At 34.6% G+C, this 24,863-nt stretch overlaps 1 protein-coding gene across 1 annotated transcript; it reads right to left on the reverse strand.

Moving 5' to 3' along the window:
• Positions 1–5,105: 5,105 nt before the first annotated feature.
• LOC130950879 (uncharacterized) lies at positions 5,106–16,370 on the reverse strand. Its single transcript, XM_057879479.1, has 14 exons — positions 16,183–16,370; positions 15,857–16,100; positions 14,810–14,947; positions 14,624–14,705; positions 14,305–14,381; positions 13,761–13,870; positions 12,807–12,927; positions 11,847–11,963; positions 11,647–11,738; positions 7,201–7,267; positions 6,980–7,058; positions 6,818–6,909; positions 6,412–6,555; positions 5,106–5,330 (listed from the first exon to the last, which is right to left on the reverse strand). Exons 2-14 carry the CDS (start codon positions 16,079–16,081, stop codon positions 5,190–5,192), a joined length of 1,485 nt encoding a protein of 494 aa, XP_057735462.1. The 5' UTR covers positions 16,082–16,100; positions 16,183–16,370; the 3' UTR covers positions 5,106–5,189.
• Between the last annotated feature and the right edge of the window lie 8,493 nt (positions 16,371–24,863).

The following is a 24,863-nucleotide window of genomic DNA, read 5'->3' on the forward strand; positions in this document are numbered from 1 at the left end:
CAACATTAGGATGTGCGTCTAGTTTGAAATGCTCCAAGGCCAAATGGAGTTAATCCATATGTGACAAATAGTGCACCACTAGAGATAAGCAACTGATTCTGTTGTAAGTACTACTTGTATATAATTTTGCATTCAAAATTTTACAAACATAATAAGCCTAAATTTTAAACTTAGTTGTGCATATGGACTAAAGCTAAAAAGCAAAAGAAGAAGCAAAAAAAAATTACAAAACCACCACAATAAAGAAAATATGAGATTCCACTTTCTTAATTTATACTACCAACTGAGATATTGGAATATAATATATTAATCTTATAGTATGTGTGGATTTAAGAATTGAAATTTATCATTGATTCGACTTATTTACCAAGTTCACAAAGCCAATGTTAGTCCTCAACCCAATTCCATAACTTACAATGATATACCACCAAAAATCACACCGATGATAAGACCATGAAAAGCCAAACAACCTATTGTGAGGTCATGCTTGTCCAATTTGAATTTTCTCCTGTCACACCAATTGCTAAACTAATTGTAACTGCAAAAGCATTTAAGCTAGCACTTCCTAAACTAAGTAATAACAATGAAATTTTTATAGAGACATTGGCAGTCACAAGCTCTGGCATAGTAACAAGGGTTTCCCAAATTATTCCAATTCCAGACCTCAATAAACCTTCAAGTTTAAAAGCATCAACTGACTCTAATGTACCAACTGGTTTCAATCTTCCAAAAAGAAAAGTGAAGACTAAGATCTATTTAATATAAGTTGCTATTTGCTATTATTAGGATGATGTAGATGTTTGTATTTATTTTAAATTGTAAATTATGACTTTTGTTGTCATGTCCATTTATAGTAATGCTTATTAGGTATTATGACATAATACTATGGATGGTTATTTTGGTATATTTAAGTTATGTGACAATATACTAAAATTGCCAAAAACTAATGGTCAATGATGTATTGTGCTTTTAGATTACATTAATATCTATCAATGTTAGGAGTTAGGAATATTAGTCTATTGAGCAAGTTGAAGCAAAATTCAATGAGTATGCTTCAACTAAAATTACATAATATTATTAATTTATTATTTGCTTCAATAAGTCCCCGCCAAAGTTACACAATCTTAAATTAAGTCCTAAACAATAACACTAGATGCTATGCATTAAAATAATTTCACAATTCATACAATTAACAAACACAAACTTCAAAACAGCAGCAAAAAATATTATAAATTCTAACACACTCTAAAATCCTAACTATGTAAATTTTGTTCGGGTTTGCACTCCATTCTATCGTAGTAACTCTAATTTTATCATTCTCTCTTTTATTTTTGACAATTTGCTTTGCACCTTAGTATTTTGTCTTTCTATATCAACACCTTTTAATTTGAAACTAATATTTTCTTTAATCATCTCGTTAAGTCATTTGAAGAACTTACAGTACGGTTGTAAAATTTATAAATAATAAACAAAAAAAATTTACATAACACAAATATTAAAAATTAAATTCAAATGAATGACTATTTACTTTAAGATAGTAATCCAATTTAATCTAGTTCCATATTCGAACAAGATTGGATAACATCCACAATTAAGACTCACATACAAAGTAATAATATACATAGGATTCAGAGTAATAATTAAGACTTTTTTTGCTTTGAGTAAACGCTTTCTGCTTTCATTTTTTTATTTTTTATTTTCAGAATTTTTCTAAAAAGAAAAATAATAAAATCACTTTTTATTTTAACTTCGTATTTTTTTCTTTTAGAAAATCTTAAACACAAACCCGAATTTCAGTTTTGAAGAATAGAACAATAGAATAACAATTCCATAATGAACCACACTTGTATTCTGAATATATATGACTTTCTTGTAATTAAGAATATATAATCACACACATTATATATATAAAAAGAAGGTTGGGCTCATGAGAATTTATTGTTTTCGACCATTAATTAATCATCATCAATATTTAACAATGTGGGATAAAATATGATGTTATATTACTAGATTAAAAAAATTAGATTGATGACTAAAAATAATAGATAAAAACAATAAATTCTGATGCTCCTCTATCATTTTTCATATATGGAAAAGTATATGGAATCAAGAGGTTATCAGCCAAAAACTAAACAAAATCACATTAATTTATATTAATAATTAATCAATTTTAAATTTTTTAAATTCATTAGGTCAACCTAATTAAAACCTATAAAAACATTCCTTTTCTCTCTCACATTAACCTACTCACCTCCAACAATCACACACACAGACTTCTCTCTCACCGTCAGGTCCTCTCCGCCTCCCCACTGCGATCCACTCCTCTTCTATCACAGACATCTGGTTCGTCGGATTCGCCACCGTCGACAAGAACCGCTTCCCTTTCGCGAACTAGATGTGTTACCGGAACCGCCGTTGCAGTTGGAGTTGAACTTGAGCTTGACCCTAAGACAGCGGCGATTTCGAGGGCGGGAGGACAGCCTGAGAAACCATGGAGGCGAGAAAGACAACGGGCCGCCTCCGAGACCGAGCAAGCCAGCAGCTCCGACGAACAAGCCTTCGTTGTTGTAGCCGCAGCCGATGGCTACATTGGGGACTGAAACGGAGCCGAGCGTAATGGTCTCCTTCGTTGTTGTTTGGAGGCAGGTTCCGTTACGGCACTCGAAGAGGTCCAAGGACTTGCACTGCACCGCGGCGTAGGGAATTGGTGCATAGGAAGCCGATGAAGCCGGTTGGAATATTGGATCAGCTTAGTCATAGTTGAAGAGAGAGTGTGAATTCTGAAGGTTGTGTTTTTAGGGAGTATGAAGTGGGGCCATTACGGGTGTTATTAAAAAAAACATTTATTTAATATGAAAAAAAAATCCTAATACTTAACAAAAGAAATATTCTGTTATATTTTAGTAAAAATAATTAAATATTTATAAAATTTAAAAAAATTATGAAATTCTTAAAGAAATAGAGACATTCACATTTGTAATACAAAAAAATTCGAAAAATATATAAAAGAACATCCATTTAGTATGAAAAAGAAACATTCTAATACTTAGCAAAAGAAACATCCATATATATTAACTCGTAGAGATTTTAGATTCACTCAGAGATATTTGACTGATTTTTTGCTAATACCCTCTTGCTTCCCTACCTTCATATATATATATATATATATATATATATATATATATATTGTGATCAAGGTAGCTAATCTTGTGTATTATGAGCAGCCAGTGAGACCTTGCTAAGCCTGCTTGGTGATGCTTTGGGATCATTGCCTCTGGCCTTTCTACTTCCATTACCGATATAACGGTAAACCGCTCTGTGTGCTAGTGATTTCCCGAAGTGACAGTTGTCAAGATGGTTGACGCTTGATGATGGCTGAACAGAATTGTTGTGGATGTTGAAATAGGCACCTGAAGTTTCAGCATTCTCTTTCTCAGTATCCATTTGCCTCGTTCCTGAATAATACAAGAAGCCAAAAAAGAGCTTTGATTGTTGAAGCACATTGGTTAAAATGTCTTATATATAGCTAGGAAAAGAAGTTGAGCATAATTTCTTTTAGCTAAAGGAATAATAGAACCCAATCTAGCTCAAGGCCTATAAAGAGAGTAGAGTCTCCTAACAAAGATCTTTTCCATTTCTAGAACTTGAACTTTGATTAAATGATTAAAGTATTTATGGTGCCCATGGAGGCATGGATATAGTAGTTAGTGACTCACCTCAAAAAAAAAAAAAAATTTAAAGTGACTATTTTAACTTAAATGTAATTAAAATTAAAGTTATTTTATTTTATTATTTAATAATATTTTTTAATTTTAAAAATAAAATATATTATCAAAATATAAAAAAATATTATTTTAATTTTAATAATATTTTTTAAATGTTATTAAAATTATTTAACCATTGTAACTATAAAAATTATAGACACCATAAAATCTACCAAGTATTTATCATCTTGACTAATCCCATGTCATATAAACAAGTCTGAATTTATTTAGCACATTGGTTTAACTTTGGAAATTCTTTGCAAATAGTGACAAGGCCATAGTTAAAGGTGGCAGGAGGCCCACAGAAGAAGAAGAGAGACTTTATGCTTCTTGGAAGCACTTTATCTGGTAGTTTGTAAAACTCAGTGTTGTCTTAGACAACAAGAAACCAATTATACCATTTAGGTAGCCATAAAGATGAGAATCATGTTGTTTATTTCCGGAAAGTTCCCAAGAATATTTTGCTTCTGTTGCACACAAAGTGGAAGGCAGGATCACAGGGATTGGATTTCTTTAGCCTCTCGATAATAACTCAAATAATGTTGTTTATTCACTATTTTGTTGATTAATTGTTGATAAAAAGTTGAATCCTTAACAAAATTGATCAATCACTAAAATATCAATTTACTAACACACTAGTTACCATTCATATACAACTAAAATCCTGCTAAAGTTTTTCCCCCAACTGTTATGTTAAATATCACAATTAAACTTGATGTCTAATGTCAAGTTTGAATTTGTCCTGGATTCAGCTACAATTTTTGTGCTCAATTGTCAAATTGTCATCACTAAGGTAATCTCAGGATGTATTGATTATCTATTGTCCATTAAACTGAATAAATTGCATCTTATCCATTAATCTTCTGTCATAGAAAGACTGACTCTATAGACTTCCTTGACTCCTTGTGTTATTTCTAATTTTCTATTATAAATGATAAAACACGTATGTGAATGGCGTCTTATTCTCTCTTTCTAAATGAAGTAAATGATTTGTTTAAAAAGAAAAGGAAGAAATAAGAGATTGCTTGGTACAAACTACAAACACAATGTTATCCAACCTTAATGCCATTATCATACAACTCCACAGTAACCGGCATCATCAACTCCACTATCATTTTTATATTTCCACTTTAACGTATATTTTCTTTCTTTGCAATGTATCTTTACATGAATATGTTCACTCTCGATGAAAATAGAAAAAGGGATAAAAAATAAACCCACATTGCCAACTCCAGATTCAAAACGGCTTTTTGTTTAAACATAATATACAAATTGATGAAATGCCATCGAGACATTTCGAAGGTAAAAGTAGAGAGACAATTTTGGCAGGCAATATGAGAATAAAGAAAGATATGTACTTGGATAACGATATATAATAACATACATTTACACGTCAATTCATGTCTTGCATGATTGCATCATCTGTCACATTTTTATATATATCCCTTTCTTGTGGAGGAAACCAGCAAAAAGACACCAGAACAAAATCTCCACTATTACAAATGCCATTGTGCCCCACTTTTCTGAATGAAATACGGTCTGTAATAAAGCTTCTGTGGCGTTAACCTGCATTTAAAAAAAAAAAGAAATAAAATTCCCAATTAACCAACTTTTTAACAAGCAATTCTGGGAAGGTTTAAGAAGTGAAACAAATGCCCTCCCTACTCAAAAAAAAAAAAAAAAGCAACTAAAACACTTTTTTTGAGACATGAGAGCTAAAAAAGACACCAAGGCCTAACAAAAAACACCAGCCATATCCACTGAAAGAGCACTATTCTTTTCCGTGAAATAGGAAAAGTTAATTAAATGTGTAAAATATAAATTTGTAACAATATTTAAATCAAAAAATCATTTGACTTAGTAAAAATTTTGTAAAATCGATTATTTTATTTAAAATCGTAATATTGAAAGATTTTAAGAGTTAAATCGAGATTCTAGCTACTATACTAGGAACTCAATAATAATAGTAGTAGTAAGATAAGGAACTCTTTTCTAGAATGCTGGATCAGTCTTTGGCAAGGAACTCTAAGGGGTGCTTTGAAAGTTGGCAAAGGTGCCCAATTCTTAGATAACATAGACAGGTATGGCTAATAAATTAAGGGACAGAGGTGAATATGAAAGAGGTGGAGCAGGTGTTAGATTGGATAGATACGAGGTGCAAAATCAGAATCAAGGCACAAAATTAAGGCACTAGTGTAGACTTATCTGGTATACACGGATGTTTATTCTTACAATGATAATTCTGCTGTGGTAATAGATTCAAGGGTGAGTGTTTTCTGTGTCCTTTTCCCTTGATGGAAATGCCGAAGGCGAATGGAGGAGTACTGGATGGTGTCTATATGAGATCAGATGATGTTGAAGATACTTCCTTTATGGCTCAAATATATAGCAAATGTAAGCTTGAGATACGAATCAGGTGTGTCTTAAGTTTCGCTTGAGGATGCTATCAGGAGCTGAACTAAGGTGTAGGATATTTTTGTGGCTAATATGATGTACTTTTATTTTATATTTACTTTCTGCTGTGGAACTGTTAGGAACCTATAAATTAAATGATTTAATATGATGAAAGTAGATGCATAAAATAAAATGATATAATATGATGAAAGTAGATACATAAAGAACTAGCCCAGTGGAAAAGAAACATTACCAAGTTATTTTCAGGAGAACGCCAATAGAAACCCTGGATAAGAGATGGGAAAATGTCACAAGCAGCCAACGCATATACAATAAGAGCATTCATTCCCATCCATTGTAGTAAGACTGTAGGCTTTCTGAAGTTCTCTATGTCCACCTGAGAAAAAAAAGTGTTGGGGAAGTTGCAAACTTGAATGATGCTAGAAATCAAGAAAACATCTAGTAACATCTCTATTACATCTTAGAATATCATAAGAGTGTTTTAGGTGTTATCATAGAGTTCATTAGATGATCATTTACCTTTAATTTTTCATGATCTTAAAAGTTATTCTATACTTGGATACAATCAATTACTGGGGATCTGTTTAACTCTCAGTGCACTACAAGTGTCTCTAATCATGACACAAGGAAAACCTTACGATGTAATAGATAGCAGTCAAGACCAAGCCTGATGCTCCGGCAGTGATAAACATGTAGCTTAATGTGTATAATGCTTTTGATAAAGGAATTCCTGAAAAACTTTACAGTTGTTAGAGGAGAATATAACATTGGAATTTTCAGAAATTTCAAATTGTTAGTACCTAAGATCTCCAGAATGTATCCCATTAACAGTTGAGAGAAGGAAAATGTGGACCAAAGAAACACCCTCTGCTTATGGTCCTGCACCGAGAAGATGGTAGTTAATAATACAAAAAAATAGAAATCTACCCAGAGAAACAACTTTTACATCTCCCAACACCATATTACAATAAAGGTGCAAAAAATGAGAAACCATATATTGTAAAATAACCATAGTCCAAACCTGCAAAAGCACAAGTATGTGCCCAAAGTGCAACCCTATGAAACATGTAATTGCTGCCATCAGTGAACTGGCAGATTTAAGAAAACAAATTAGGAACCAATATATTAATAAGAATGGAAAAGTCAAAATCGACAGATCTTAGGTACTACTAATTTGAAATTTGTAGCGCTGTGAAGGATTTTAATATACAGAAGGATGGAGTAAGAACTTTAGAGAATATAAAGAATTACCTTTTCTGAACAGTAAAATTTTAAACCATAAACACATTGATAGACATTTAGTATTGTAGAGAAAAAGAACTCTATCCAACTATGCTCCTTGGAGCTTAAATATGTGTTAGAAATCAGGACAGAATCATATCATATCAAAGAGCATAGAATATGATAATTGAGTGGGACTAACTCACCCCAAAATGTAACTCAAAAGGTGAGTGATGTCACTTATAAACTCATAACAAGACCATGACTGCTAACTAAGTCACCTACCCAGGTTCCCCATGGTCCGGGCAGTTCCCACTAGTCCCAACTAACCCCGGCCAGTCTCCAGCAGATCCGGTTGGCCCTGGCATGTCTCTGGAGCTCCAGCTGGTCCTCTTTCCTCTTCAACAGTCTTACATCAATTTTTTGTTCAAGGGTCTTATTTTAATAAGCTTAAAGCTTAGTAAATAATATCTTTTATATGTTCTTCGTGCAGATTATCTATATGCTCAAGCCTGAGGTGGAGTATTAGAAATCACGATAGAATCATATCATACCAAAGAGTACCAAATATGATCTCATAGAATTATCATCGATATTTATCATTATTTCCTTATTAGTGTTAAGGTTTTATTATTATTATTATAAATAGATAAATAGATACTAGTACTCCTCTCATGTAAAACACATCACATAAGAGTAATATTCTTTATCTCTGTCTATGTTACACTTGCGGTATATAACCAGTTCCAAGTCCGGATAAAAGAACAGAGTTGTGTTAGGTCTTCGACAGCCAACATAAAAACTTAGTCGAATCTTCATGATATGGATCAGAGACAATATTGTGCTAAAGCTAGGTCGTTGCCCGGAAGCAACGGGCTGTATGGCTTGCGTACAGTATCAAATGAGCAAGAGCCGCTGCATCGGTGCCTGAGTGTAGTGTTAAATGAGCAAAGATTCCCGCGTTTTCGTGAACGGACGAGGATAAATAAGTTAGTTCACAAAGAAAAAGGTAAGGATCGGAACGACAGAAGATTGAGATTTGGGACATGGAACATAAGCACCCTAACAGGAAAATCCATGGAGGTGGTGGATACCATGACAAGAAGGAAGATTAACATCATGTGCCTACAAGAAACAAAATGGGTTGGTGCGAAGGCTAAGGAATTTGATACTTCCGGATTCAAACTTTGGTATACGGGAAATGTGAAGAATAAGAATGGGATAGGTATTATCGTGGATAAGCAGTAGAAGAAGGACGTAGTGGATGTTAAGAAGGTGGGAGATCGGATCATCTCTATCAAAATTGTGGTGGAAGGAGGTACCTTTCATGTGATTAGCGTCTATGCATCGCAAGTGGGTTCGGAAGAGCAATACAAGATAAGGTTTTGGGAGGATCTCGAGAGTTTGATCCAAGACATACCTTCGGGAGATAAGATTTTTTTTAGAAGGATATTTAAATGGCCATGTTGGAAGAGAAGCGACTGGGTATGAAAGTATTCACGGAGGCCATGGTCATGGGATGGTCAATACCGAGGGTAAAATTATTTTGGACTTTTCCTCAACTTTTGCTCTCCTCATCGCAAATATATGTTTTAAAAAGAGAGACGAATATCTTATAACTTATAAGAGTGGCATGACAAGCTTTCAAATCGACTTCTTGTTGAGGAGAGTCGATCGGAAATTTTACATTAATTGTAAAATTATTTCGGGAGAGAGTTTAACAGCATAACATAGGATGCTTGTCATGGATTTTTGAGTTGAGCAAAAATTGAGAAAAATGCATCATACGAAAAACCCAAGGACAATGTGGTGGCAAATGAAAGGTGAAGAACAAAGAAGTTTCATAAGACGGATAGAAGAAGAGGCAAAATGGGATGGAAACAGAAGCGTGGAGGAGATGTGGAAAGAGATGGAAGAAGTTATCAGAAGAAGAACAAAAGAAAGTTTTTGTGAATCTAAAGGGATAGGACCAAGAGACGAGGAGTCCTGGTGATGGAATGCGAAAGTACAAGAAAAGATAAAGGCAAAAAGGATGTGCTTTAAAGAGTGGTCTTTATGCCGCAATGCAGATAATTGGAAAAAATATAAGGCAGCTAAAAAAGAAACAAAAGTGGCTGTAAGCTACGCAAGAACAAGAGCATATGAGGGTCTCTACCAATCTCTAGACACGAAAGGAGAAAAATGTATATATAGAATCGCAAAGAGCCGTGAAAGAAGAACGAGAGACTTGGATCAGATTAAGTACATAAAGGATAAAGACGGAGAGGTGTTGGCTCAAGAGGAAAAGATCAATGAAAGGTGGAAGAGCTACTTCTACGAGTTATTTAATGAAGGACAGAAGACTCTCCCGAGCTTTAGTCGGTTATGCACGAGGGAAGAAGATCAAAACTTCGACTACTATCGAAAGATTCGAGACTTCGAAGTAAAAGAGGCTCTAAAACGGATGAAAAATGGCAGGACAGTAGGACCTAATAATATCTCGATTGAAGTTTGGAAGGGTCTTGGAAAGAAAGGCATCAGTTAATCAAGATTTTTAATGAGATTTTAAAGTCTAAGAAGATGTCAGATGAGTAGAGAAAGAGTACCTTGGTACCTATTTACAAGAATAAAGGGGATAAACAAAGTTGCAGAAACTATAGAAAGATCAAATTCATGAGTCATACCATGAAGTTATGAAAAAGGGTAATAGAACGGAGGCTGAGACAAGAGACACAAGTAATAGAGAACCAATTTGATTTTATGCCAGACAGATTCACTACTGAAGCGATATACCTATTAAGAAGGATGATGAAGAGGTATCATAGTAATAAAAAGGATCTATATATGGTGTTTATTGATTTGGAAAAAATGTACGATAGGGTGCCAAGAGAAGTCTTATGGAAAGTTTTAGAAAAGAAGATAATAAGGATCGCACATATTCGTACAATTAAAGACATGTATGATGGGGCTACAACTAGTGTGAAGACTCAAGGTGATATAACAGAGGAATTTCCTATTGGTATAGAATTACACTAGGGATCATCCTTAAATCCATACATTTTCACATTAATCTTGTAAGTACTCACAGAACATATCCAAGAGCATGTACCATGGTGTATGCTTTTTGTCGATGATATCATCCATATGGGAGAATCAATGGAAGACTTAAATAATAAGTTGAAGTTATGGAGAGAAATTCTTGAAATGTATGGTCTGCGTATAAGCCGTAGCAAGACGGAATATATGGAATGTAAGTTCGGGCTGCAAAGGAAAAACCCTAATATAGATGTGAAAATTGGAGATAACATCCTACGAAAAATTAAGAGTTTTAAATATCTTGGGTGCATCATACAAGATAATAGAGAGATTGAACAGGATGTAAATCACAGAATCCAAGCAAGTTGGTCAAAATGGCGGAGTGCGTCTGGTTTTATATGTGACAAAAAAATGTCTTTAAAACTTAAAGGTAAATTCTATCGCACTGCTATTAGACCATGCTTTATGGTACAGAATATTCGGCAGCCAAAGGAGCGACGAACATAAACTAAGTGTGACAGTGATGAAAATGTTGAGATGGATGAGTGGTCATACGCGATTGGATAAAATAAGGAATAAAGATATAAGAGAGATAGTTGGAATAGCATCTATTGTGGAAAAGATGGTAGAATTGCATTTCAAGTGGTTCAGACATGTGAGAAGAAAACTGACAGAACATCCAGTCAGAAGGGAGGATAAGATGGAAAATGGATAAGAGATGAAAGGCAGAAAAAGACCTAAGAAGATCATCCATGAGGTGGTCAACCGAGATCTACATGTAAACGGTTTCTCTATAGACATGATACATAATTGAACTCAATAGCGTCGTTTAATTCATGTAGCCGACCCCACCTAATAGGATAAGGCTTTTATTTGTTTGGCTTCTCCTAATCCTTATAGCCAACTAAACTCGGTAAGATAAGGCTTTGAAGTTGTTTCTATGCAATCAAAACCATATTATTGAAATTGCACAGGTAAAACAGGGGAGTCTTTTTATCCATTAAAAATTTGAAGAATTCCCAATGGGATAAAAGCTAGCATTCCAATACATATATATATACACACGTAAACTTATACAGTAACTTTGCATTTTATTTTATCCACATTATGACTAACCTACATAATACTCTCTTTTTGGTGCAAATAAAATTCACAACCACAATTATACATTGCTAAAGGGGAAGGATGGGTTGAATAAAAAATGGATAAAGAAGGTACTGGTTTTTTTTACCTCAAAATGCCCTCTGGATCAAATGGTGCCAGGCACCATCCAGGTGAATTTGGAGGCAATGGTCCGTAGTCAGGAGAATTAACACTGCACGCCTAAAAATGAAAAAGGGGTCCATAATAAGATCATATGATGGATATAACCAGTGAACCTTGTGTGCCAGTAAATTTAACACATAAGTTATCTGAGAGAAAGTAAACCACCTTTGTTCTTTGGTACACAGGACGCTGATACATATGATGTTCACCAAGAATTAATCTATCAATATATCCCACTGCATTACATGGAGGATCAAGACTTCCCCTCACTTCGCAATGAACCTGGTAAATTGTGTTGCAAGTTTATTCTCCAAAATGACATTTCAAAAAAGAAAATATTTTAAGAATAAATGGAAAAATTGAGAACCGTAATAGGTAAAGCATGAAAAGAAATACCAATTTTTATAATGTCTACTTTAGGCATCATGAATATCACTCAATATTATCATTCTCTTACTCCAGTAATTAATAATTAAGAAGTCATGGATTAGACAGAGAAATGTTCCATGATTTTTGGAACCACAAAGTTGACGTTTGTAGGCCATCCAGCACTAACCACTTGATTGTTTAGGCTAACTGTCATGCTGTGTTTGGTCAATATTTCAATTCCCCAAATGAAGTAAGAAACAGTAGTGTGTGTCAAAAAGTAGTAGTGCTTATGTGTTTATATGGCCGTTACCCATTCTTGTAATATAGTAATAATATTTTATAAACAGTATACATTATTCACATGAATATTTGTACTGATTAACCAAGTTATGTAACAGTAGACTGTATGTAATTTGAAACAACACACAACAATTCTAAGCCGGTTGATCTATAAGAATATACACTGGGTTTAAGGGAAAGAGTAAGGACCAAAAAATACATCTTAACATAATAACAGAATTATCTTTTAAGAAATTGGGGGATGGGGAGTTTTATAAATTATACAACAGAAACATGTGCCACAAAGAAAGGATTTAAGCAATAAGAATTAATTATATGCTGACTTCATCAACTGTATAGAATGCATCATATGGTTATTTGCATGAGAAACATACATAAAAGTTAAAACAATAGCCAAGAAAAGTCATTATATGTCTTTCAGCATTCAATGAAGGTCAGAGAAACATGGCAACTCACATCTTGAATGATAGAACCACGACTAGACCAAACCAAGTTAGACTGTTCAAATTTCCAATTTGGAACATAGAGACCATAGAGCAAGCAAAGATACACCAAGCAGAGTAAGAGAGAAAACATCCTGAAAAGAAATAAAACGAGAAGACTTAGTCAGTTAACACCAAAGAATGTCATAACACTAGGAAAAGTGATGTCCACCGAAGAATAATTTAACTCAAGGAAAAGTGTTACAACAAACGAATATCATACAGAAGGTTTCCACCAATAGTTAACGACAAGGAATGTTACAGAAAATTTTGGGCACAAGGCTGCACATTTAGGAAAGTTGAGGTGGTAGAACCACATTATTTTTGCTAAAAATGGAAAAACATACATTTAAGCAAGTTCAGGGATCAATCTGCACTTTTCCAAAACGAAAGGCATAAAGTGCAGATAGCTTATAGTTTACAGGGTTAAAGTGCCTTATCTATAAAGGTTATGAAGTTGGCTTGACAACATGAAGGATTCTCAACTAGTTGCCTCAATCTTCCAAAAAGTTCACCTCCAATGAAATGTAGGAATAAAATCACAAGGTTGTAAAGATGGCAACATGTGAAGTTTGGTGTATCTTTTTATCTCTAGAGATTATAACCAATTCATAGAAAAATTTACAGAAAAAATAGAAACCACATGACAGGAGTGTTCATTAACATGAGAATGTCATAAATTTAAGGACATTGTAGAACCCCAAATAATAAAAGATCATTTCATGACTCACATCAACATTTGGGCATAGCATCACTGTGTGATGAGAATTGGTGCGGAAAAACTCATAGAAGAATGCAACCACAATATAAGAAACTCATAAAGAAACACGGCATTAATAGATGTATTTGGCAGCAACAGCAAAGATAAAAACTGTATTTTGCCATGATCACAATTTCAAAGTATCTAACACTAGAAAAATGAACTAACCACTGAATATAGTATTTCCTTGCAAATGCTACAGGTGAGTCAACCAAAACATTATTATTCAAAAGCCATATCTCTGACAGTGAGGCCAAGCAATATCCAATAGATATCCTCTGCATATCATACAAAGAAATTGGTGTTAATTTGTAGAGTCATAAATAAACTAATTGCCACCTTCTCACTTGATTATTTTCTCGGTTATTATTCCTAACCACAACGAAAAGTATATTACTCTCCTAAACCTGGTTCAGGGCGGAATCAACCAAGGGAATGGATAATATGAACAGAAACGAGAAAATAAATACTGAATGCTATAGGCCTCTTGCCCCTGATTATGAAAATTTGCTTAACAGAGCAGCATCGAGACCAAAAATTATCATCAGCACAAAGTAAATCACAGGGAAAATACCATGTATAATTACAACAATAATATCAAACATTAAATTATAAATTAATAACCCAAAGTTACAGAACAAAAGTACAAAACAAGACAAAAACTAGTTAAGCTAAGCATCATGGATATCTCTACTTTGCTAGTTGCAACTACCTGTAGTACACCAAGCCAGCGTATCTTGCTCAAATCAACTCCATATGTTAAATTGCCCCGCCCATGGAAATAGCCGCCTATAAATAAATTTCAGAATGAAAGATCAAAGAAACAGTTAACAGTTGCATAATTTTGAAAATCTAAATGGTCAGTCAACTAACAAAGTATGAGTGATTTATCCATCTACACTGATATCAAAACCATGGATTTATTTCACTATAAAAAACAAAGTGGCACATAAGTATACAGGTGAATTCAATCTGTCATGCTTCACTTGGCTGCAAAACAAAGGCAATGGCAATAAGGCAGGGGAACATACCTTGTAGCAGCAGCCCCAAAATGAAAAGCTTAATCGTCCTAATTATCACTTTTTTTGTGGCATTTGGTTTGCTAGAGACTTTCTGACAGACATGCAAAAGGAGAAAATAATTATAATAATGTTCAAGATACTCTTTAATTATATACAAAAGATTAGGGTCTACCATAACTTCCCAAAATCCCATACCTTGAACACCAGACCAATTGAAACTCCTACCCCAAAGAGAAAAAATGGCATTACAAAATCTGCAAGTGTTACCCCAAACCAGGGAGAATGATTCAAAGATGGGAAAGCTCCTCCAACATCATCAACTAAGATCATTAACTGCATGATAAATGAAGTCATACTTTAGAGGGAAACCCAAACACATAGTAAGGCAAGTGAAGTTTGTGGAACTTTAATTTCAATCGTTATATATAGTATATATTATATATATAGTAATAACAATTGTAAATCCATGGGATAAGTACAAATTTAACAAAAAATGTAATGTAATGAAATGTTTGGATGTGGATCCTAAAGTGCAGATATATGGGTATTATGCTGGTAATTGTACTTTACTCTCTAAAGTTATCTCCAACTCACCCCAAAACCTAATAGCATTTCCATAAAAGGTTAAAAACATAACCTAGCATATAGGTGGCGCATAAGCTAACCAAGTAGACAAATCTAAGGGCAGGGAAGGGAGATAGTTGTCCACCGGATGCAATGACTAAACCCTTCGCCGCGGGCCATCTACCTAGGACAAAAGGCTGGCCAAGGATGCTTTCCATGCATAAGAGCATCTTCAATGGTCGGCTTCAGTTCAATTTCATTTTGGGTACTACAAAATGCAACATCAGTATTTGTAGGAGCACATGTCATAAATAGTCATTTGAGACTAAATGTGAGATCTATCACTCCATTGTTTAGTTCCAATTCATTTTAAACTTTATACAAGGTAGTAAAACCGTCTCTCCAAAGTGAGATTAATTTCATTTTGCCAATCATCTCCAATACAAAAACACTTCATTGAAGTTGCTCTAAGGCAGGGTTGGTATTAGATTAGTTTGACCCTCACAAAACCAACCAAATAAAACAAATAAATTCGGTTTACACTCATAATCCCATAAAAGACGAGACAGTAATGAGGAATCGAATCAAATTGTAGTAAAATTGCTAAAGCAGTGGATATTTTCACTCTCCCGCTTTTCAGTTATTGAAGCAATCTCAGAAGAAGAAGTGAGAACAAACCGCGACGGTAAGACCACGGAAGACATCGAGAGAAGCGAGGCGTTGGTTAGGTATAACCTTAGCATGAGCATCCATATGCTTATCTGGAAAGGGAATGATGGTGTCTTCTTCTTCATTTTGATGATCAATGAGAATCGAGGAATGATGGTGATGATTTAGAAGAAGAGGTGCTTCTTGCTCTTCTGCAACCGCAACTTCTGTTTGGTTCTGGTTCTCAGTTGACATTCCTTGACTCACCGGTGCACTGACATAGCGAAATTAGTTGAAGCTCTTAAACAGCGAGGGCAACAAAGAAAAGAACGCACAGAAGAGGAGAAGTGAGGAACCTGCGAGTGCAAGGAGGAGAACGGAGAGCGACTAGCGAAGCTGTCACGGCGACGGCGATGAACGCAAAGACGACTACAGACGGACGACTACAGCCTTGTTTGTTTAGATCAAAGTGACGCGGAAGGAGGTAGGATTGTAGGAAAACAGTGAAAAATAACGTTGTTTGGGTTCGAACTCGGACGTAAATTTCTCGGGACTCGGGAGAAATAAAAAAGAGATGGTTATTTCAATTTTAAATAATTGCCTAAGTCGGTCTTTAAAAATTTTAAAAGTAAATATTTTAGTCCAACAAAAATTAATATATGGATCAATTTTTAATATTTTACTTCGATAGACAAATTAATTTTTAATTTATTTTTCAACAGAATAATTATTTAAATTAGTCTCCAAAAATTTTAAAAATAAACATTTTAGTTTTAAAAAAAATAATATACAGATCATTTTCTAATATTTTTTCATCAGACATAACAGTCTTTTATCCAAAAAAAATAAAATAAATAATTTATTGTTATTATTATTAATTGCACAATAATATTATAGCATAATTTTTTTATTTTTTTGAACAAAAGTAATGATAAATTTTGTTCATATCCTAACCCAAAATACGAGCCTAGTCCAATAAGGTTGAAATGCCCAACTACAAAGGTACCCTTTACCCGACCTCCTATAGAGATCGGACTCGACAGCTCATGCTTACCCACGTAGGTAACTACCTCCATGAATCTCCCGCCCCCTTCTAGAAGAGAGATCTCAACAACCCTAAGATTAAGGGGCGGTTATCCACCATCAAAAGTGGAACTATTTCAGCGGTAGTTATTCGCTCGTCTCCTATAAATACACTGACACCCTTCAAGTATATTTAAGTTCCAATACATCTAAACATGTTTAACCCCATGCTGACCCAGGCATCGGAGTGTCTTGCAGATACCACCCCCCATCTCTTCAAACACACAACTCGAACAAGCGGCACCTCAGCACCAAAGAAGTCGGACGCTGCCATACTAAGGGATCTGAACCTCACGTTTAGACCTGAATCAACGTTTCAGGTAAATCTCGAAACACTGGCGCTGTTGTCAAGGACCTGGAAAACAACATTTCATGGCAGACGATCAGTATGAAGATGGACGCACAGAGTCTGAATCAGAACAAGAATATCAAGATAGGGTAAACAACGACCAAGCTCTAGTGATACATCTCCCAAGAATGGAGGGACCTCATGGTGAAGGCTCCTCCGGCCAACACCAGAGGAAAATCCCATCCGAGGTTCGTCTCCCTGAAGGGGAAGAACAACCTTACAGTACCAACCTCATGGGATTGCTACATGGACACCATGGTCGACTTGAACAACTGGAGCAGGAATTAGAGCGACAGCGAGAAGCGAAGAGAATCTTGAGGAGGGAGATCAAACAGTGAAGAGAGCTAGAGGAAAAGCTCTGAAAGCTAGAATCCAACCTTCGAAAGAAGGATTCCCGCACAGCTCAGGAGGATACACCATTAGGGGGAGAAGATCCTTTCACTGAAGAGATCATGCGGGCCAAAGTACCCAAGAATTTCAAAACCCCCAATATGGACCTCTACGATGGAACGACCGACCCTAAACATCATCTTAGCAACTTCAAAAGCAGGATGTATCGGCTGCTAATTAGAAAGGACCCTACAAAATAGTAGATGTCTTAGGCAAACGTTACTACAAAGTGTCCGACTTAGATGGAGCTGAGCTTTCCAGGTCGTGGCATGCTTGCAATTTAAAGAGATATTATAGCTAGGAGCGTACCCTGTTCCCTGATGTACTCTTTTTTCCGATTTCATAGTTTTTTTTTTTCGAAAAGGGTTTTCCTGAAGGGGATTTTAATGAGGCATCAAAGAGGAGATTAGGGGCAAGAACTTAATTCCCTTAGTAGCAGAAGCATTTCTTGTAACATATGTTTTCTTAATAAACAATATTTCCTTTTTAAATTCCATTATTATCTCTATGACACGCATTGACTTAAGCTCGAAAAAACACAAATATCCATTGCCCGATCTACATGGTCGGCAAGATAAAGCAACGAGGTACAAGTCGGTGTAAAGAGGGTATGAAAGACGATCATATGAAGCTCGGAAGTGAACGATTTATAAGTCAATGAACGCTCGAGCATAATAAAATGTATTGCAAAAGTAACCTAAGTTACGAAAACAACTCAATAACGAATTAAGTTGAGCATTAGCACTAAGTAGTGGAAAAGGAAAATCTTCAAAAAACATAAGGTAAGGGCTATCTAAAGGCTTTCACAAAAATCCTCTCAAAGAGCCTAGCAGACAAGAAAAAATTCAACATGCAAGCAAACACCTTAGAGCTAAAATGCACAGATACAAAAATCTCTTTTCTAAGGAAAACATGACTACTTTGTTAAAAGTCCTATTAAAAAGGACCTATATCCAAAATAATAATAAAGAAGTCATTAAAGTCCTTTCCAAAGGACCAAAAGTCAAACAGCAAACATATTAAAGAAATACTCAAAATATACATAAAAGTGTTCAAAAAAAGGTCCCACAAGCCGGGCCTTAACATAAATATTAGATAGGAGCAAGGAGATGATTCGGGTCATCAGTAGGACTGGAGGTCGGATCGGTAGTGGAAGTCGGAGGGTCGGAGGAGCCTCTTCGGATTGAGCGACCTCGAGCTGACTCAAAGAACTCGGAAGAACCTCCGAGGAGGTAGCAACTTCCCGGGAGGAGATTCCACCAAGCGTTGCCCAGCAGTTTTCAGCTTGGAGTCAGTAGGAGGACAAGGAGGAGAGACGATCTTTTCGTCTTTTACGACCTTATCAGGGCGAAGAGGTGACAAATCCAAGTCGGGAGCAAGAACCCGAATTTGTTGTTTAAGCACCTCAAACGCTTCTTCGGTACCTTCAGCAACAAAATTTTTCAAGTCCATATAAGCCTCCCTAAGCCACTCCATTTGCTCCTTTAAATCCAGGTTGTCCCCAAAAATCCTCGCATAACTCTGTTTAGCCTTTTGTAACAACCCCTCGGCCATAGCACAGGAAGCAAGAGATTGTCTCTCTGCCTCCCGAGCTTTCTAGAGCTCGCCCTTGAGGGTTGCCTTTTCCTCCTCCAGCTCCTATTCTACCCCACGAAGAGCAGCCACCTTGGCTTGAAGGGACTCCAAAGAACGTTGAGTGGCATTCAGAGGAGTCCTATCCAGCTCTTTCATGAGGGAAGTGCAAATCCCAGCAGTCCTTATCCCTTCCCAGATCAAGAGCTGAAGATGATTTCTGATTGAAGCATTATCCATAGAAATAGAACTATGGGGTAGAATGTGCTTCACAGAATTTCACTCCATCAAACCCAGTGTCACCAATATTAGAAACACCAGGATCTAAGGTTTTTCTCTTTTTGGAACTTGGCTCCGAGAAGGGAGGGATAGGTGGGGTAGCAACTAAAAAAGGAGGAGGAGGGGAGAAGGAGGAGAAAGAGAATTTACCGACTTACCCAGGGAAGAGGAAGACGTCCCCAAATCCGACTTCTGAGGAGGTGTCACCGACGTTCCGCCCTCCTGCGATTGAGCAACTCGTGTGCGAGTGTTCCTTTTTGCTTCCGGGACTTTAAGGTACGCCTTAGATCCGCTCTTCATTTTTTCTGAAAAAGAAAAAAGAGTACGTTAGCAGACAGGTCGGAAAAGTAGATAGGTCGGAAAAGCAAAAAATCTACAAATAAAAGGTAAACGACTACCTTAGTCGGTACGAATATAACTCAGAGTTCTGAGAAAGAAATTTTTTGTGTCGAGGTTTGGACCCACCCCCAAGCCTCTCGGAGAAATTCGACCACAGCCTCTTCAACTTCGTCTAAATCCACTAAACTATATTTTTCAACAAAGGCTGCCTCTATCCAGTATAGTGGAAAGCGAGGCTCATTATTCTCATTTAGAGAAAAGGGATGGTGACCCTCTATGGCTCGGAATTTGAAGAAATTTTTTTTGAAATCATGGAAGGATTTGTCAAAAATGCAAAAAGACTTTTCGACCTTGAATGGCTCGGAAGGAAACCCATTGTTGTTTATTTTTATTAGAAGTGGCGCTAAAAGGTTTGGTAAGATGAAACAGAAAGAAGAATATCTTTAAAAAAATCGGAAAACCAAGCTCGCAACTGACAAGCTGGTATACTTCCATGAAACCCCAAGAATTTGGGTGCAGTTAGGAAGAAGCAACTCTGCAGTAAGATAGGACTTCCGCTTCAAAATCAAAAAAAGGAAAAGGCACCCCAAGCTGGGTGAAAAGACAATCATACATGAAAATAAAGTGAGGTTCAGAATCTATAACTCGACCAAAACAGACTCATTCCTCAGGATCAGGGGCAACTAATTTGTACTTCGCCTCATCCTCCCCAGAACTGCAGAGCCTATGGTGCTTTCAAAACTCATCCACAAAACAGTATCTATTAAAGGAATTTCACAAAGAATTAAGGCATCTACCCATCTCAACAAGTCCTGAGGAACTCTCGATGACATTTTGGAAACAGATGAACGAGACATATAGGATGGTATACCTACATTACACAAAAAAGAAAATCATTACAAACAAGTTCGGAATAGGGGCAGTTTTCTTTTAAAAGAGCAACCCACAGCCGCCAAGAAATAAACTTTTGAAGAAAAGCGAAACACAACAAATCTTGAAAGCTCTTAACGAGTACAGTAACAAAACGACAATAGAGACATATAAAAGCTACATAAAATCCCTTGATAGGCACTTAGTTCATTAAGAAACAGTAAAAGGATGCTATAAAGCCAGAGAAAGTTGAACAGTAAGAAACTAACATTTCTTTAGAGAAGAACGAAGAGAGGGAAGTTTTCAAGAAACGAAGAACAAGCATCCTGAAGCACCAAAAGACGAAGGAAGCATGAAAGAGAGAAAGAAAGAAAGAAAGATGACAGAGGAAGACGAAAAAGAAGAAAGAGAAAGGGGGAGAAAGCATTTATAAGGCACTAGGGGCAAAACCATAAAAAAGCCCCATTCATTTGAAAGGTGCGCCATTACCAACGTAACTCCCCGCCTCCACGTGTTAATACGAAAAGCCAACGGACGCGACGGTTGGCAATCTGAAATCACGTCGATTTTTTAATTAAATCACGTCGATTTTTCTCTTTGAAAGAATATACCAACCTGAGTACTTCTGACTTCATCGATACTTGAATCCGACTCATGACAGAGAGGTCGGACTCAAGTAGGGACACTGTTCATACTTTGGCCCAAAACACAAGCCTAACCCAATAAGGTTGAAAGGCCCAACTACAAAGGTACCCTTTACCCGATATCCTATAGAGGTCGGACTCGACAGCTCATGCTTACCCACGTAGGTAACTACCTCCATGAATCTCTCGCCTCCTTCTAGAAGAGAGATCTCAACAACCCTAAGATAAAGGGGGCGGTTATCCACCATCAGAAGTGAAACTACTTCAGCGGTAGTTATTGGCTCGTCTCCTATAAATACACTGACACCCCTCATGTATATTTAAGTTTCAATACATCTAAACCTGCTTAACCCCTTACTGACTTAGGTATCAGAGTATCTTGCAGGTACCAACCTCCATCTCTTCAAACACACAACTCGGATAAGTGGCACCTCGGCACCAAAAAAGTCAGACGCTGCCATACTAAGGGATCTGGACCTCAAGTTCAGGCCTGAATCAACGTTTCAGGTAACTCTCGGAACAAATTTATTAATTAGATTCTTATGTATATATTTCTAATGTATATAGTCACTCAATAATAATAATAATAATAATAATAATAATAATAATAATAATAATAATAATAATGATGATGATAATAATAATAATAATAATGATAATAATGATAATAATAATGATAATAATGATAATAATAATGATAATAATAATAATAATAATAATGATAATAATAATAATAATAATAATAATGATCATAATGATGATAATAATAATAATAATAATAATAATAATAATAATAATAATAATAATGATGATAATAATAATAATAATAATGATAATAATGATCATAATGATGATAATAATAATAATAATAATAATAATAATAATAATAATAATAATAATAATAATAATAATAATAATAATGATAATGATAATAAATAATAATAAATAATAATATAATAAATAATGATAATAATAATAATGATAATAATAATAATAATAATAATAATAATAATAATAATAATAATAATAATAATAATAATAATAATAATAATAATAATAATAGAAGAGATTATTCTACAAAAAATTCAAGGTTGAAACTATTTGATATTTTTGTATTTAATATAGTTAAAAGATATCCTACTTTAAAAAATATGTTTGTATTAAAAGAAAATGTTTTAATTTGGATTTCAAACTATCATTATTAACTCAGCTTTGTGCATGTGAATGACAACACTAGCATATTAATACACTCTTTTCGTTAGAAACAAGTAAGATGAATAATGATGCTTTGAAATCCAAATTAAAACATTTTCTTTTAACACAAACATGATTTTTAAAGTAGGACATATTTTGGTTATATTAAATACAAAAATATCAAATAGTTTCAATCTTGAATTGTTTGTAAAATAATCTCTAATATATATACTTTTTATATTAGAAATACATACATAAGAATCTAATGAATAAATTTATTATTATTTTTGTCCAAAATATACAATTATGGTACAATATTATTGTACAATTAATAATAATAATAATAATAATAATAATAATAATAATTATTATTATTATTATTATTATTATTATTATATTTTTTTGAATGGATAATTGTTATGTCTGACGGAGAAAAATGTTGGGGATTGATCTGTGATAAACTCCAATTTTGTGGTTTATCTTGTGTTGAATTCAGAGAATTTTATCAACTTATCTCACATTTATTCAATGAAATAGCATGGTTTCATGAAATTCTCCTAATTGTGCTGAATGGTTAAAAACATGCCTTTTAGGCCTTTAATTGGTTAAATTTAATTCACTTTAATTCCATTCGATACCTTGATATGTTTGTTAAGTGATTTCACGTTTAGAAGACAAAGATTGGGTTGAAGAAATAAAGAAAAAGCATGTAAAAATAGAGAATTCATGAAGAAATGAGAATTTGGTAATCTGCCCAGCGATGCGTGTACGTGGCCCATGCGTGCGCTTGGAAAGAAAATTTGCCCAGCGACACGTGTACGTGGCCCACACGTGCGTGTGGGAATGAAATCTCTCAGACGATGCGTATGCATGACCCATGCGTACGCGTGACAAGTAGCACGTGACCTCATTAAAGGCAACACGTTGGGGGCGATTTCTGAGCTGAAGGAGGCCTAAATCCAATTTATTTCTGATGCTTTTAACCCAAGAATTGTAGGGAAATGAGAGAAGCTCTCCCTTCTCTCTATAATTTAGGGTAGTTTAAGTCAAATTTTTTTAGATCCAAGTTTTAATTCTTGTTTCTAGTTCAACTCTCTTTATATTTTATTATTCTATTGTCTTAATCTTCTTAGTTTTTCTTGTTAATTTCTTTATGTTGCCATTTTTACTTTCATGAACCTTTGTTAGATTTTTATTTTCTCTAATGCAATTTTATGTTTTCATGTCTTTTTATATTTATCTTAGTTGCTATTGTTGATTTCTTGCTTGGGTTAGTTATAGTTTCTATTAATTCTTGCATTTTGTAATGTTTACTTTTATTGCACTCTAGATGTTTGATAAAATATTTTCACTAGTTATAGAGTAATTTTCTACACTCTTGGCCTAGGCAAAGAAAATTGAGTGACTTTGAGTCATTGGGCCTAATTGGATTGGTGATTTGGGTCCCTTGTTGATTAATTTGATGTCCATTGACACTAACCTACTATTAAGCTAATTAATGGCTAGGTTGGAACTTATGGTTGATGATGATCAAACTTATTTAACGTACTTCAAGCATAGAAGTAGACTTGATGGGTTGGCCCCTCATAATTGTCAATATATGGTTGTTAAATAAGGATGGCGATCTCAATTTCTATGCCTTAGTCAATAGTTCTTTTCCTTTCCTCTATTAGTTAATTGTCATTTACTTTCTTGTTATTTACTTTTCTTGTCAATCACCAAATCAAACCCCCTTGTTCCTTCATAATTAATAATTGAGCACTTCATTGCAGTTTCTTCTGAGACGACCCGAAGTTTAAATACTTTGGTTTATTTTTATTGGGATTTGTACTTGTGACAAACAAAATTAAACTTTGATTGAGGATTGTTTGTTGGTTGGGAACTATACTATCAACGAAATTATTTTGTGAATTTCCTAACCGACGATAATCCTCTTTCAATCTGTATATTAATTTTTTTAGAGACTAAAATGTCTGTTTTTAAAATTCTTAGGGACTGATCTGGGTAATTACTCTGCCAGAAAATGAACTAGAAACTGATTTGTCTATCAAAGTAAAATCTTGAAATTGATCTGTGTATTAATTTCTCATGGGCACTAAAATGTCCACTTTTAAAATCTTTGTAGACTCGTTTGGATAATTACTCTTCAACTTTTTATCAGAAAAGTTTGAACTTCTAGAAATGATTTTTTTAGTTATTTTTTAATTAAAAAAATTTATGTTTAAATATTTTGTGTAAATTTTTTTATTTATTAATTATATTTAAGTATAATAATATAAAAATATTTTTTATTTATTTATTATATAAAAATATTTTT

Source organism: Arachis stenosperma, chromosome 9, assembly GCF_014773155.1.
Source record: "Arachis stenosperma cultivar V10309 chromosome 9, arast.V10309.gnm1.PFL2, whole genome shotgun sequence".
NCBI classification, from domain to species: Eukaryota; Viridiplantae; Streptophyta; class Magnoliopsida; order Fabales; family Fabaceae; genus Arachis; species Arachis stenosperma.

Coding starts and splice junctions, on each gene's coding strand:
- LOC130950879 (XM_057879479.1), bottom strand. CDS start 16,081: ATGTCAACTGAGAACCAGAACCAAACAGAAGTTGCGGTTGCAGAAGAG. Junction 14,382..14,623: donor TTTGGGGCTGCTGCTACAAG/GTATGTTCCCCT, acceptor ATTTATTTATAG/GCGGCTATTTCCATGGGCGG. Junction 13,871..14,304: donor GCTGGCTTGGTGTACTACAG/GTAGTTGCAACT, acceptor TATGATATGCAG/AGGATATCTATTGGATATTG.